This window comes from Rhinolophus ferrumequinum, chromosome 24 (assembly GCF_004115265.2).
Source record: "Rhinolophus ferrumequinum isolate MPI-CBG mRhiFer1 chromosome 24, mRhiFer1_v1.p, whole genome shotgun sequence".
NCBI classification, from domain to species: Eukaryota; Metazoa; Chordata; class Mammalia; order Chiroptera; family Rhinolophidae; genus Rhinolophus; species Rhinolophus ferrumequinum.
This window is the reverse complement of record NC_046307.1, coordinates 6,063,977-6,079,986: the sequence shown is the minus strand read 5'-3', so window position 1 is coordinate 6,079,986 and position 16,010 is coordinate 6,063,977. Positions and strand designations below refer to the sequence as shown.

The 16,010-nt window shown below is 43.2% G+C and overlaps 1 protein-coding gene across 1 annotated transcript in view; it reads left to right on the top strand.

Annotated features, from left to right (window-relative positions):
- The first annotated feature begins 9,484 nt into the window (after window positions 1-9,484).
- FAF2 (Fas associated factor family member 2) overlaps window positions 9,485-16,010 on the top strand; it is a 51,590-nt gene continuing 45,064 nt past the window's right edge. Inside the window, exon 1 of the mRNA XM_033096226.1 lies at window positions 9,485-9,610. Coding sequence (XP_032952117.1) covers window positions 9,548-9,610 — 63 coding nt within the window. The 5' untranslated portion in view covers window positions 9,485-9,547. The remainder of the gene's footprint in view (window positions 9,611-16,010) is intronic.

The window sequence follows — 16,010 nt, the reverse complement described above, 5'->3', positions numbered from 1 at the left end:
AAGAATTAAATGTAAGACCTAAAACTATAAAACTATTAAAACATTTGCATAAATCTTCATAACCTTGGATTTGGCAATAGATTTTTAGAGATGACACCAAAGCACAAGTAATAAAAGAAAAAATAATACATAAATTGGATTTCATCAAAATTTAAAACTTTTGTGCATCAAAGAACACCATCTAGAAAGTGAAAAGACAACCTATAAAATAGGACAAAATATCTGCAAATTATATATCTGATACAGGTCTGGTGTCAAGAATACATAATGAACTCTTACAAATTCAACAACCAGAAGATAAACAATCCAGTTTAAAAAATGAGCAAAGGACTTGAATGGACATTTCTCTTAAGAAGATATACAAATGGCCAGCCATCACTTGAAAAGATGCTATTCATTATTATTCATTAGGGAAATACAAATTGAAACCACAATGAGATGTCACTTTACACCCACTAGGGTGACTACAATTTTTTTTTTAATTAGGGAATATTGGGAGACAGTATATTTCTCCAGGCTCCATCAGCTCCAAGTAGTTATCCTTCAATCTTGTTGTGGAGGGCGTAGCTCAGCTCTAAGTCCAGTCACCGTTTTCAATCTTTAATTGAAGAGCATGCAGCCCACCATCCCATGTGGGAATTAAACCGGCAACCTTGTTGTTGACAGCTTGCGCTCTAACCAACTGAGCCATCCGGTGGCCTCTCTGACAGCTTGCTGTCTTCAATCTAGTTGTGGAAGGCGCAGCTCACTGGCCCATGTGGGAATCAAACTGGCAACCCTGTTGTTTAGAGCTTGCGCTCTAACCAACTGAGCCATCAGCCACCCCTATAATTTTTTATTTAAAAAGGAAAATAAGTGTTAGCCAGGACGTTGTGAAATTGGAAACTTCACACCTTGCTGGTGGAACAGAAAATGGTACAGCCCTTGTGGAAGATAATTTGGTGGTTGTTCAAAATGTTAAACATAGAATTACCATTTGACCCAGAAATTCTACTCCTAGGCATACTCATATATCCAAAAGAATAGAAAACAGGTATTCCAACGAAAAGTTGAACACAAATGTTCATAGCAGCACTATTAACAGTAGCCAAAAAGTAGAAACATCCCAAATGTCCATCAACTGATGAATGGATAAAAAAATAGGGTATATACACACAACAGAATATTATTCAGCCATAAAAATGAAAGAAGCACTGAGACATGCTACGACATGGATGAACCTTTAAAACGTGCTAAATGAAAGAAGTCAGACACAAAGGCCACATATTGTATGATTACATGCATATTAAATATCCAGAATAGGCAAATTCATAGAAACAGATGTAGATTAGTGGTTGCCAGGGATTGGAGGAGGGGAAAATGGGGAATGACCGCTTAACCGGTATGGGGTTTCCTCTGGAGTGCCGAAAATGTTTTGGAACTAGATAGCAGTAATTGTTGCACAACATTATACTAAATACCACTGAATTGTACATTTTACCACAATTTTTTTTTTTAGGTTTTATTGAGAAAAGGGAACAAGACTTTATTGGAGAACAGGACTTTTTTTTTTTGGGGGGGGGGACAGTGTGTTTTTCCCAGGACCCATCAGCTCCATCCAAGTCAAGTTGCTGTCCTTTCAATCTTAGTCTTAGTTGTAGAAGGCGCAGCTCAGTTCCAAGTCCAGTTGCCATTGTTAGTTGCAGGGGGCGCAGCCCACCATCCCTTGTGGGCGTCGAACCCTCAACCTTGTGGTTGAGAGCACCCGCTCTAACCAACTGAGCCTTCCAGCCGCCCAGGAGCTCCGCAGCAGTTCAGCTGCAGCTCGTCTTCAATCTAGTTGTGGAGGGCATAGCTCACAGGCCCATGTGGGAATCGAACTGGCAGCCCTGTTGCCCAGGGCTGGTGCTCTAACCAACTGAGCCACCCGTCCACCCACCACAATTTTAGAGACTCAATCAATGTGATTCATCACATTAACTAACCAAAAGAGAACAACCATGTGATCATCCCAATGCAGAAAAAATCCTTTGGCTAAATCCAAACTCGATTCCTAATAAAAACTCTCAGCAAACTAAGATCTGAAAGGAACTTCCTCAACCTGATAAAAGACAGCTCTGGAAACACTCAGCTAACAACATTAAACTTAACAGTGAAAAGACTAAATGTTTTTCTTCTAAGATCAGGATAAGAAAAGGATATCTGCTTTCATAACTTCTATGTAACATTGTACCAGAAGTTCTAGCCAGCGCAATAAAGAAAAGACAGAGAGAGGGAGAGAAGGGGGGAGAGAGAGAGAGAGAGAGAGAGAGAGAGAGAGAGAGAGAAATCCAGATTTAAAAGGGAAAATTAAAACTATTTTTATATACATGCAACGTGATTGTCTTATGTAGAAACTAGATGCCACAAAAAAACTACTAGAACTAATATGTGTGTTTAGCAAGGTCGTGGGAGGCAAGGTGAACATACAATATAAACTGTATTTTTATTTACTAGCAATGACAAAGAGGAAAGTAAAATTTTTAAATGCTATTTACAATAGCATCAAAAATATAAATATCTAGAGAAAAATCTAACAAATGATATGAAAGGCCCATACACTATAAACTACAAAATATTTCTCAGAGAAGTTAAAGATCTAAATAAATTGAGAGACATACCTTGTTCATGGATTAGAAGACGCAACATTAAGATATAAGTTGTCGTCATATTCGTCTATAATCAATACAATCACAATCATAAAAATCCCAGCAGGAACTAAAATAGCCAAAATAACTTTAGTAAAGAACCAAGTTGGAAAACTAACACTATCTTATTTCAAGATTTATTGCACAGTTACAATAATCAAGACTGCGGTATTGGCATCAAGACAAAAAATAGAGTCTAGGAAAAGTCTTATACATATGTAGCAATTGATTTCTGACAAAGTTGCAAAGGCAATTCAGTGGAGAAGAGATAGTCATTATACTTTTTAATGTTTAAATTTTCTCATCGTTGGCCCTTTGTAATAATTTGACAGCATCTTTGCTTTCTGGTACAGCAAGGTGTACCTGGCTCATCCTGCACATTTTCACCCCAGACTGGAATCAACCATTTCTTCCAAGAGTTCTATAATCTTTTTTTTTAATTGGGGAATATTGGGGAACAGTGTGTTTTTCCAGGACCCATTATCTCCATGTCAAGTCGTTGTTTTTCAATCTAGTTGTGGAGGGCACAGCTCACTGGCCCATGCGGGACTCGAACTGGTGACCTTGGTGTTATGAGCACTGTGCTCTAACCACTGAGCCACCGGCCGCTCAGCTCCAGGCTCAAGCCGTTGCTTCTCACTGGTCCATGTGGAACCCCAACCAGCGATCTTGGTGTTATGAGCACCACGCTCTAACCACTGAGCCAACAGGCCGCCTGAGTTCTATAATCTTTTAGTGGGAAATTATATTTAGAAACCACTGTCTGGACTCTTTTGGAGATAATTATTTCTCATAGACCTCTTCAGTCAACAAAACTAGGAAATATATTTTCTGTTTGGAAGAGAAAAATACATTGTGTTCTTATTAATATTTCAAATTCAATGTTAATATTACCATATCTTTACTTAATCTCTTTGACTTTAATTTTTTTTCTTTCATTGAAAATCACTGTCTAATGCATAACCTAATGACTCCTTTTTTGTCTTATCTATACCTGGCTACATGTATATATAAAATACATATGTGTATTTATAAATAACAATGTCAGTATTATTACCGACATTGTGATTACTGAATATCATTTAAGATTTCTTTGCTGTTCTTTCTGTTTTGGGGACACAACTAACTTGATATACAGTGTCATAGCCCAGGTTCAACAGAAAACATAGCCGGAATCACAAGCTTACATGTTTATACTTTACTGGGAAGTGCAATGCCAAGGAACCAGGCATGACAGAATAGAGGAAAAAGGAAGGGCAAATACAAGGGGCTGGGTACTGCTTGGCCGGAAGTGCATCGCTCTATCCCGAGGTCTGGGATGAAACTTCAGAGAGACCATATGAATGACTGCATCTCAAGACAGCTCATCACAGGACAGGAAGTGGGAAGCTTTTATTGGTGGATCTCATCTCTTACTGGTCAGAGTTTTGCCTCATGGGGCATTAATTCCCCCTGCACGTCTGGATTACGCATGCCAGATGTGCAGCATTGTGCCAGGGTAAGCTGGTCATCATGGTGGTGGCTAAACAGAATCCATGCTGAGTTGGTCACCACAGAAGTGGCTGAGGTGAATCAAGTGGCCAAGGGCCTTGGGGACAGGTGTGACTGGAAAAGATTGGTGGCAAAACATTAAAAGATGTCTGATACAGTACACCCCAATGTACCACTCAATGCTGCTCATTGCCTCTCATTATATCTGGACTCATACTACAGTATGGGTTCTTCACTAGTGTGGGAACAAAATGCCCTCACTCCTTCCAAGAGGCGGGTACAAATCTAATTATTCATTCACAAAACTCTCTCAAATGTGGTAGCCAGCCACAACCTCTGTAAACACTTAAGGCGAGAGAGTGAGTCAGTGAAACAACCTATAGGTCTCCGCGGCTGCAGCTGGTCCCAAGTCTGTAAGCGATAATCACATCATCTCCTTCCTTCATTACTCATTCTAGAGTCCCTCGCTCTTGGTTACTACTTTGGTTGGCCTGATTAATTTCCAGTTTAGTGATCCAGACTTTCTTTTCTGAAGGGTCTGAACCTTTAGTTACCTTGCCCTTGTCAGGTCGTAATTGCTTATTTTCTGCTATCACTGGGTATGGAAGTACCAAGAGACGTCCCAGTGAACCCGTGGGGCTCCAGAGAGACTCCCCCCGACTCTTGTGGTGGAACAGCAACCCTGGCCCCTCATAATCAGGAGCATTACCACACTGCCGGTGTGGTAACCCCGCCATCTCCAGGCATAAGGAGCCCAAAGTGTCCAGAAGGTAATCACTCAGTTCAGTGGCAATCACACTACGTCCCCTGGGACACGTGCTCCCTCCTCCCCTGAAGCAGATAGAGTCTGAGTGTGGGGACAATTTAAATGCATCTGGGTTATTTAAACCATCTGTAAATAGGTCTCCTGCTTTTCCTCCCTTTCCCATCCAGCTAACTGAGGTGTTGTTTGAACTTGTTCACAGTGTACAAATCATGTAATTTTTTATGAACCTGGGGTTTTGGAAGAGAAATAAAATATCTCTGCTTTAAAGGACAACTGTTATCAGCATTCTGTCTCCCATCGTCCAAAACTGAGGTGGTCCTTTTATCTTTTGATTTGAGATGCTCTAAAGACCATCCCTCTCTATCCCACAGGCAGTAGCTATATTTCCCGATTTAGTTCCCATGGCTTTACTCTCATAAGTCCACCCACACTCGTGAGGTCTTTGCTCTAAGGATCTAGCCAGTCCCAATATTTATAGACCTTGTACTCTGTACCCAGTGCAGTCCCTAGCCCTGGGGACTCAGTGGTGGCCCAAGCCAACTTGGCCTCTGTTCCCTTCATGGAGGGCAGAGCTGGGAGACAAACGGTAAACTAGATAATATCATCTAGTGATTTAAGTGCTTTGAAGAAAACAAACGTTTAGGTCTCCTCTGAGGATGCAGCCTACACATGCTGAGATCTGGATGTCAAATGGGGTCAGCCCTGTGAGAACTCCAGGAAAGTGCTCCAGGCAGAGGGTACTGCAAATGCAAAGTCCCCGAGGGATTATGAGAACAACAAGGCTTGCAAGTAGCGAGTTCCCTGGAATGAGGTCAGAGGATCGCACAGGGCCTTGTAGGCCCTGGAAAGGAGCTTGGGTTCTATTCTGAGGACAACGGGAAGCCAATGGAAACTTCCGAGCTGGGGAGTGACAGGATCTGATTTACTTGTAAAAAATGATTTAATCCTTGCCATGACCCGTGAGGTAGGGACTATTAGTCTGTTTACAGCTGAGAGATGAGCAAACTGAGGCTTAGAGAGGTTTCCTTGCCAAAGTACACAATCAATTAATGGTGGCATCAGAGTTTGTCCTCAGGTCTCCCTGAAGAACATGAGATGGGCTTTGTGACTTATTTAAGGCAGAACTTTGCCTCCAAACCTTACTTTGTGTCATCAGCCTAAATACCCCTAGCAGAAATCTAAGGATCTATCATATAGTACTAATGAGTGTGGGGATTCCCTTTCTCACTTCTGCTCCTACTTTTTTGGATGAATTTAGTTGAGTCACCTTAATTCCTGTTGGCTTCACTTAACCTATAACGAGTAACCTAATGGGGCAGGAGGCCAAACGAAAACTGTTGCTGACATCTCAATGGCCTGCAATGAAGAGGCCACGTCCCTAACTGACAGGAAACACTGTAAGTTCCAACTGCTCAGAAATTGAGAGCTTATTCTAGGATTTCCAGGACTCCGCAGGACAGAATTTGTCCTTTATTAGGAACAAAATGGTAAGGTGTCAGCAAAGCCTTATTAATAGGATTTGAGAAACATATATTCATTAGATTCTCGGAGATACCTCTCAGTCACAAATTCCAGTGTGTTATAGGCATAAAATTGGGACTCAGAAACCTCCCCCATACACACACATCCTTCCAGAGAATGATGAGATTAATTTTCAATTAAACTGTGTGTTCTTACAGGGCAGCGGCTGTGTCCTGTTTATCTTTTGTAGTATCTGGTCCAGAGCCATTCAATAAATATTTGTTGAATGAATTCCTAAAATCTGTGGATGAATATAATTAATATATCTATTAAAAAGATCTTTGGAATGCTCTAGAACTGCATTTACAATACAGTAGCCACTATCCATATGTGGAAATTGAGCACTTGAAATGTGGCTAGTCCAAATAGAGATGTGGGGTAAGTGTAAAATACACACCAGATTTTGAAGGCTTAGTATAATACACACACACACACACAAAAGGTATTTTGGATACATTGGGTTAAATCAAATATATTACTAAAATTAATCTCACCTGTTATATGTGGCTCCTAGACTATTTTTAATTATGCATGTGGATATTTTATATTTTGATTGGATAGCACTGCTCTAAAAGACAAAATAAAGGCCAAGGGCGAAAAATGCTCGCAAAGGAGAGATCAAGCCTATAATTGATGACACTTTCCATGCTCTTCATCTTGAATTTATCAAAAAAATCTTAGTTTTCTTCCAAGGCATGTGTGGACTCCCATGGCAAAGAAGGATTCTGCTCAGGTCAGAGGGGCAGACTGGAGCTCATGGGGTGAAACGTGGCTTGCAATTATGGCTGACTGACAGTACTTTTCCGAAAAACTGAGTTATCACCATTTTAAAGCAGGGAGATTTCACATGCATACCCAAATTCGTCGGTGCTCTTTAAAAATGAGAAGTTCTGGCAATACTGGTCTCACACAGAAGCCATCAGCTGCCACTAAAACCAGAAACCACTTTTGCACAGGGAAGGGATTCCCCAGTTTGCCATTTTGTATGCCCTACACTGAGGCAATTTCTTGTGGAAGAGTCAAAAAAACAAAACAACAACAAAAAGGAAAATTGTTTGTTGTAACTTTGTCTTTATTCAAGGAAGAAAACAGAAATGTAGAACAAGAACAAGTATGTGTCTTTGAGAAAGTGAAAAACATCCAATGGTGTTTAATGTAAGTACAAAGTATGTCTGTTAAAAGAGTACACCTTAAATTAGAATTACGCAATAAATCCAGAAGGGCATCTGACTTTGCCATCCCGCCCCCAGTTTGTCTGGGTTGAGCATTATTGGAGATGTTGACCAGTACGTCTCCTCAGATGTTTTGAGTTGATGTAATAAATTCTTTAAAGTCACAGCTATTTACATCCAATTTTACCTTAAAGGTGTAAGAAAAATTCCAGGACATGGAGGTTTGTGCAGACCTGGTAAGACCTGACACAGGCCTGAAAGGAAGTAACCAAAACCTAATGTACTTTTCACAAGACTTAGCTTTCAAAGCTCTTTGTCCTATCTCACCTGGTCAATCCTGTGAAGTGGGCAGGGGTGGGATTCTGCAGATAGTGAGGACACTGGGGCCGTGCTAGTGATACGGGCCAACGAATAACCCCCCTAGGCCCCCCCACTGAAACACTTTTTTTCTTTCCTATAGAAATTTTAAGTTTCCTTTTCCCCAGGTTTTTAGCTCCTACCCCTGCTTTAGATAATTACCCTAAAACTTGTGATTCATACTTGTTGAGTGTAATCCATTCTCTGTTGCTCGGGTCCGCTCCTATTTCTTTGGAGTGTACTATGGTTTCTAATAAACTATTCTTTCACCATTTTATTTCTGTGTCTCGTTCGTGCAATTCTTTGTTCGAGTCGCCAAGTACCCTGGACACCGCGCGGAGAAAAGCCAACTCTCCCCTACCCCTAGGAGTCACAGGAGGAGTCTGTGGAAAAGCATGCGTCAGATCCCGACCCCTCTGTCTCCCCAAGGTCTCCGGACAGTGGCCAGAGGAGGCGGATGGCAGGAGAAAAGAGGTGGAAACGCAAAAGGGAGACCTAAAGAGAGGGGGCAGGTTGGAAGGGACAAGGAGCGCGCAGAGGAAAGCAGACATTGAGGTGTGGGGTAGGGTTAAGGCCGTGCAAAGGGTGAGGGTCGGACTGCATTCTAGAAGGAATGCGCTGAGGCCGCACGTCAGGGGCTACTGGGGATTCTCGTTCCACCAATGGCAACACGGAGCGCAGAGAGGAGGTGGTGTGCCCAAGATGTACATCACTTTGCAAGGTGGGCGCTAGCACTTGAACCCAAATCTGATCCCAGTCCCGGGATTTTATTTAGGTCGGTCACAGGGAAGACAGGCCAGTGGGCGAGAGACGCGAGGCCTGGGGCAGCAGGAGCAGAGTCGCACGGGGGTAGACGGAAAGCTTCGCCCAAGGCTGGTAGGCCAATTAAACATCAAAGACCCAGGTGGCCAAGTCCAAATAATCCTGGCAATCAACTTCCATGCAGCGATTTTCCCGCGGTCCCAGCCTTCAACGGCTTCGGACTTGAAGGCGGCGTCGGAAATGCGCAACCAGTATTCGGGGGCTTTCGGAACCTCCCGAGAGATGGTGAGGAACTGTTGGAAACGTCAGGGCAGGAGTCAAACATCAAACGATATTTCGGAAGGGCCACAATTTCCTTAGAAACATTCAAGAATACCGGAGATCCCCGGAAAACGTTTAAGAGGCAGCCGAAATCTGCCGATTCGGGAATTTCCGAAGCTTCTGTGGCATTCGGGAATTTCCGGAGCTTCTCGAGAAGCATTCGGGACTTCTCGGCTCTTTACGATCTCTTCAGGAGTCTTAGGTCCTTAGCAGATCCCTTCTTTGTCCAGGTTGTGAGGGCGACTGGTCTCGACAGGCCCTCGGCAATTTCCGGAAGTGTTCGAGCTAGGTCTGAGAGTGGCGCCCTCTGGCGGTAAGAACTCTCACCACCCCCCACACCCCACCACCCCCTTCTACCCCCTCCTTGCTGGGCCAGGACGCGCAGATGCAGTTGCGCGCCAGCGGCTGTTCCGACCGGATGTGGTTGCTGCTGAGATCAGTTCCGGCGAGTGACGGTGCGGACGGGTCAGAAGCGTAGAGGCGGCGGCAAAATGGCGGCGCCTGAGGAGCGGGATCTAACCCAGGAGCAGACAGAGAAGCTGCTGCAGTTTCAGGTAGCAGCGAATGCTCGGTGCAGCCAGTGCCGCCGCGGGCTGGGGAGTGGGCCCCCAGAGGAGCCCAGAACCCTCCTGAGATTGGGTCCGAGCTGCTTCTGAGACCAGCAGGCGGCCCCCTCCCCCCCCAGACGCCAACTGCCCTGCTGCCCCTGGCCCCCGAGCCTCTGTCGGTTCTCGGCCTTCAGCCTTGGCTGCTGCCATACCCGCCTTTCCCCTCTCCCGTCAGCGAGTCAGCTTCCCTGATGTCCCTTAGCGGCACCCGTCCTCCGCCATCCTTCCCCGGTCGGACACTCTGCCCAACGACTCTGAATCTACCTGAGATGCTTAATCCCCACCGCGGAGTTGGCCTCGTTTCGGGTCCCTGGAAAACCTGCTGCCAGCATCCCATGCCATTTCCACAAACATTTACTGAGGGCTTCTTAGGTGCCAGGTTTTGTGTTGGGCGCTCTGGTGGGGGAAGGGCGGGCCTGGCTCCCGCCCTAAAGGTGTGGGAGGACACCATGTAAGGAGACAAGTGCTACGTTATAAATGTCATCAGTGGCTTCTGACAGGGTTTACTACCCTGGGCTTAGTCCTGAAGTCACGTGCTTGACTGTGCTTGAGGAGGATGGTAACTTGCAGAAATCGGCCTCAGTGGGTGTGGAGTTGAGAACTTCTGGCACTAAGCACTTTTCTCTGAGTTTGATGGAGAATCTGGGTGGAGGAGACCACCAGGGTGGGTTAACCTTGGCTCTTTGTTACCCTGATACCAGTTTCCTTATTGTTTCTAAAATATACACCTTAAAAATGTTTGCTCCCTAAGGGTGTTCTGGAGATTTAATGAGTTTATGGATGTCTGAAGGACTTTGTAAACTGTAAAATGCTCCCAAACAGTATTGCTGCTTATTAATCATTATTTAACTTAGGAAAGAATTAAAGTTTGTGGTACGTTTTTTCCTAATGTAAAAATGTGCTAAATATTTATTCGTTTCAGCAGTTACTTACCAACAACCTTAGTGCTCAGGCACTGCTAGTTAGTAAGTGGTGGTGTCAGATTTAAAGCTGGGTCCATCTTTCTAGAACCTTTCCTGAGCTCTTGACTTGTGTGCTATACAACCTGGATAAATATCAGTGTTCAACTGAGTGTGGACTGCAAATGCTGTGATACTGGGTTTTTTGTTTTCTTTTTTTAACAACTTCTCACTTTTCTGTAATTTCCTTGATTTTACCGTAATTGATTTTGAAGTGTTTTTTTCTCTTCAACTGAGTAGTGATATCTGAAACTAATAGAATATTGTGTGTTAATTATACATCAGAAAAAATGAGCAGGGGGTTGGACGTGTACCTATAAGTGGAAAAATACTATTGGAAGTAGTTGACATTTGATTGGAGTTTTGAGTAGAGAAATGGATGACACGGTAAATTAGAATCAGAATGAATAAACAGCTTCCACTTCCTGGTAGACCACTAATTGCAGAGTTTTGTTTAACTTTGGCAGATCGTTTTACCCACTACAGCGTTTCAGGGATAAGACCCCTGTTGTTAAATGTAACGTGGTGCTCTGAGTTGTAAGTCATGATGTACTTGGTAGTATGCTGGTGGGAGAACATGATTACGTGCTAGCATTTCTGAGATAAAGTGCATAGGAACCTCTGTTTTAGTCGTCATCGGACATCTCTCAGTAAGAGAGGCGAGTAGCAGGTTAAAGTTGAATTGAGATTGCGTTATGAAATTGGATTTAATAAGGCAAATGTATTTTACATTTATGTGTTCTTTAAGCAGTTGCTGGATCAGGTTCATCATCCGAATTGCCATTAAACGTTCTTTGAAATTTACTAGGTGTCAAGCACTATACCAGGTATTTGATGTACATTAACTCTTTCAAACCTCTTAAAATAACACCATAAGGTGTTAACCGCGTCGATTTATTGATGAAGAAACAGGCTCTGAGAGGTCAGGTAGCTTGCACAAGGAGTAAGTGGCCGAGAGTTAGAGATCCATACCCATAACCATCTGTTTGGTCTACAAGCTAATGGAGAAGCCACATACATACATGAACGAGTACCGTGCAGTGTGTTAGTGCTCCTAGTGCGGTATGGTGTAAACTAAGCGCTGTGGGGATTTAGGGAACGATAGGAGCACTGGTGGGGGTAAGGGGGCAAAGAAGGATGGCTAATAGTTAATCAGTATCTCCTGTGCCTTTGTGCTTGTCATCCTCGCAGTAGCCTTGCAAAAAGTGCCGTAAGGAAACAGATCTATTGAAATATTTGCTTAAGGTCACTAAGCTATTAAGTAGTGGAGATGGAATTAGAGTTAGAAATCTAGTGGTTCTGGCTCTGGACTTCAAGGCTGGGCTCTTTGCACCCACTGTACTTGGCCACTTTGAAGGAGGAACAGAATTTCAACAGGTGAAGGACATGAGGAGAGGATTCATAGCTGAGGAAACAGCTCAAGCAAGGTGTGGAGATGGAGTGTGGAATGTGTTTGTTGCGATGGGTTTCTAGAAGTGGAAGTGGAAAATAAGACTGGAAAGGTAAATTAGAGCCAGGGCCTCCAAAGCCTTTGAAAGGTTTAAATTTTAACCTGTAGGCATGGGAGCCATCACAGGTTTTTTTCAACTCGGGAGTGACATAACACTAGGTTTCAGGTTTGCTTCACTAAGAGTGTGGGGCATGCGCTTGGAATCCCCACAGGGGTTGGGACAGAACAGAGTGAAACTGCTAGGAGCTGGTTCTCAACATGTTGCTTCATTTGATATATTGAAATTAGTAAAAGTAAAATATTTTAGAAATCTCAGGTTTCGTCTCTTTCACATTTTTGTGACATGTGGTTTGATTGCAACTCCCTAGGATATGTTTATCATGCTTCTCAGTCCGTTTGATGTCTTCCAAGATTTTTGTAGTTATCCTTGTCTCCTATTTATTTTGGAGCCAGTTGAGTGTGAATAACTAATGCAGACATTTGTTTTAAGCTGTTTCAAGTGGGAAAGAATAGGTTTTAAGAAGAACTAATGCAGGTTTGGGAAAAGTTACTTTTATTGCCATCCATTTCCTCAAATTTCCAGAGACAGGAGATTCCCCTAGTGTCTTGGTTTGCTGCCTTTAGGTTGCTGTTTGAACCCCTGGAGAAGGATGACAGGGACGGAGAGAGAAGGGTCTAAAGAAGCTATGCGTGGCCAGTGCAGGAAGAAACACTATCTTTCTGCTTGTACAGGAGTAAGAAATTTCTTTCCTCTTCAGTGCATATTAAGGTCTGACCCTTGTTCTCTTAAATTATAGAAAAATAAGCCTGTACTCTGGGCTGTAGAATCAAACTCATTTTGCAAATTTTCTCTTTTGGCTTCATCTGACTCTTTATTATCTAAAGGAAAAAATATACAGTGGTTTTTGTTCATGTATTCTAAAAAAAGTCATAGAGTGATCTGTTTGAATTTTTTGTCAGGGAGTTTGATGTTGTAGAGAAAATATGAGCTTTGAAACTTGAGGCAAATCTGACTTAGCCTTTTGACTTAGTTTCTGGTGAGTTCTGCGACCTTGGGCAAGTTCTCACTTCTTTGAATCTTTTCTCATCTATAAAATGGGGATATTATCGAATTCACAGCTTTTTTTTTAACTTTAAAAAAATCTACCAAGTTAATACGTGCTTATTGCAAATCAGCATAAATTCTATAAACAGGTAATTAAATCTCATCTTTTCCCCTCATCCTCATTCCTGGTTTGTTGTATATCTCTGTATACTTTTTTCCTTCTGCATCTACAGATACACAAATGCTTCATATATGAGCTCTCTTACCCTAACCGCTTAATCTAACAGATGTCCTCCATGTTCTTTTTCTTGTTGGATTCCTCCCCCTTTCTTTCGCCTCCCCCCCACACACACACTCCAGTTCAAGCCGTTGTATCTCAGTCTAGTTGTGTAGGACACAGCTCCTTGGCCCACGCTTGTATTACGAGTCTTGCGCTTCCCCTGGCTGAGAGGCAGGCGGTTGCCGGTCGGTGAGCCCACGGCAGCCCAGCTTCAGGCAGAGCTGTTGTTCACAATCTTAGCTGTAGAGGGCGCAGCTCACTGGCCCACGTGGGAATCGAACCTTGGCATTGGAAGCACGGTGCTCCTACCACCTGAGCCACCGGGCCGGCCCCCTCCATTTTCTAAGGTCTGCACTCTAATATGCCCAAGTATATTTGCTTTCACCAGTCGAATAGTGCTCTTGACAAGTCAGCTGTATTTGCTACCAAACCAATGGCAGTGTGTGCTGCTTGTATTTGTTATATGAATATATTACATAAACCAATAAAATAGCAATGCAAAAGGAGTTTTTGTTTATCTGAAAATGAAAGGCTACATTATGGCAAGTTGCTGAAAAATTGCTGTTCACTTAGGTGTGGGCAATCTTTGGGGAAAATCATATAAGGATTGTGCAGGTACTGCTCGGTCAGGGTTTGAGGTTGCACTCCACTTCAAGAAATGAAATCAGTGTCTTAGGGATACGATTTATGCTAGAAAGACTTCAAAGAACGTCAGTGGACCCATTCCCCAAAGAAAAGGGTAGGTTTTCATCAAAAGATTGCTGCATAAATGTGTATGCTTTATGTTTAAATGAAGTATTTAAATAATGTCTACAATGTTTTTATTCCTCACTTTAAGTGACTTTTTAGTTAATTGGCTAGTTATGGGCCTCATTCTCATTGGGTAAGAGAGCGCTGCTCTTTGTCTTACGGAGATTGAATCAGATATTTAGGAAAGTGAGCATAGCATAGTAAATTGTCGTGAAGACTGGCTGTGGAGTAAGAATTTGAATCCTAATTTCTCCAGTTATAGTAAGTCTTTACTTAACGTTGTCAATAGGTACTGCAACTTTAAGTGAAATGACACACTATAACGAAACCACTTTTATCATAGGTAATTGATATAAACAAGAGTTAAGTTCTTAGGGTACCTCATCAACTGTTCTAACGAGACAATGCTAAGGGCCTGTTGTGCTACCTTGGTGACCTTGGGCAAGTTATTAACCTTTCTGCCTTAGTTTCTTCATCTAAATACTAATAAAGTTACTTACCTCATGGGGTTGTTTCAATAATTAAATGTCAGTGTATCTAAAGCACTGGCAAATATTAACCACTTAAACGTTAAACATGATTATGTGGTTTTAGTAGACAAGGTGGACAGTCAGGTTGTTTTCATTTTTTGGTTTCTTACAAATAATGCTGCAGTGAATATCCTTGTACGTATCCAGCTATCCCATTCTCAGTCAACCCTTATTTTTTGGCACCTACTGTGTGCTAGTTATAGTTCGCAGCACAGGGTATGTGCATACATAATTATTAGCCTGTGGAGCTCACATTCCAGTGAGAGGAGACTGGGAAGAGTCAGAATAAGTGAAACACATACTGTGTTTGATGGCGGTGAGTGCTATGGAGAAAAATAAATAGCGGATTCTGAAGAGTGTTTAATTTTAAATAGGATCATCAAGGGAAGGCCTCACCGAGAAAGTGTCATTTGTGTGAAAATGTGAAGGAAGTGTAAAACAGGATTCCAGATTGAGGGGCTAGGTGTGCCAGAGCCCTGAGGCATGGTGTTGAGGGACCTTGTTCAGGATGGCAAGGGGCCAATGTGGCTAGAACGGAGGGAGGGAGGAAGAAAGTAGTAGGAGATCAAGTCAGCGAGTCGAAGGCAGGTCCAGTTCCTAGAAGGCCTTATAAGCTATTATAAGGATTTTGGCTTTAACTCCAAAGTAAGATGGGTAGCCTGGGAAGATTTTTTTTTTTTTTTTTGGATGTTATTGGGGAAGGGGAACAGGACTTTATTGGGGAACAGTGTGTACTTCCAGGACTTTTTTCCAAGTCAAGTTGTTGTCCTTTCAATCTTAGTTGTGGAGGGTACCGTTCAGCTTCAAGTTGTTGTCCTTTCAGTCTTAGTTGTGGAGGGCGCAGCTCAGCTCCAGGTCCAGTTGCCGTTGCTAATTGCAGGGGGCGCAACCCACCATCCCTTGGGGGAGTCGAACCAGACAACCTTGTGGTTGAGAGCCCCGCTCCAACCAACTGAGCCATCCGGGAGCTCAGCGGCAGCTCAAGGTGCCGTGTTCAATTGTAGTTGCAGGGGGTGCTGCCCACCATCCCTTTCGGGACTCGAGGAATTGAACTGGCAACCTTGTGGTTGAGAGCCCACTGGCCCATGTGAGAATCGAACCGGCAGCCTTCGGAGTCAGGAGCATGGAGCTCTAACTGCCTGAGCCACCAGGCCAGCCCCGCCTTGGAAGATTTTGATTAATGATAGGATTTATGATTAGGGCCTGGCTATTTTTCTTAAGGTTAACCTGAAGGGAAGGTAGGGAGACAGGTGATTTTTGCAGTGATTCAGGATGCTTAGGTCAGGATGAAGGAGGAAGTAGTCGTTAGGAGTTGGATTCTCAATACACAGG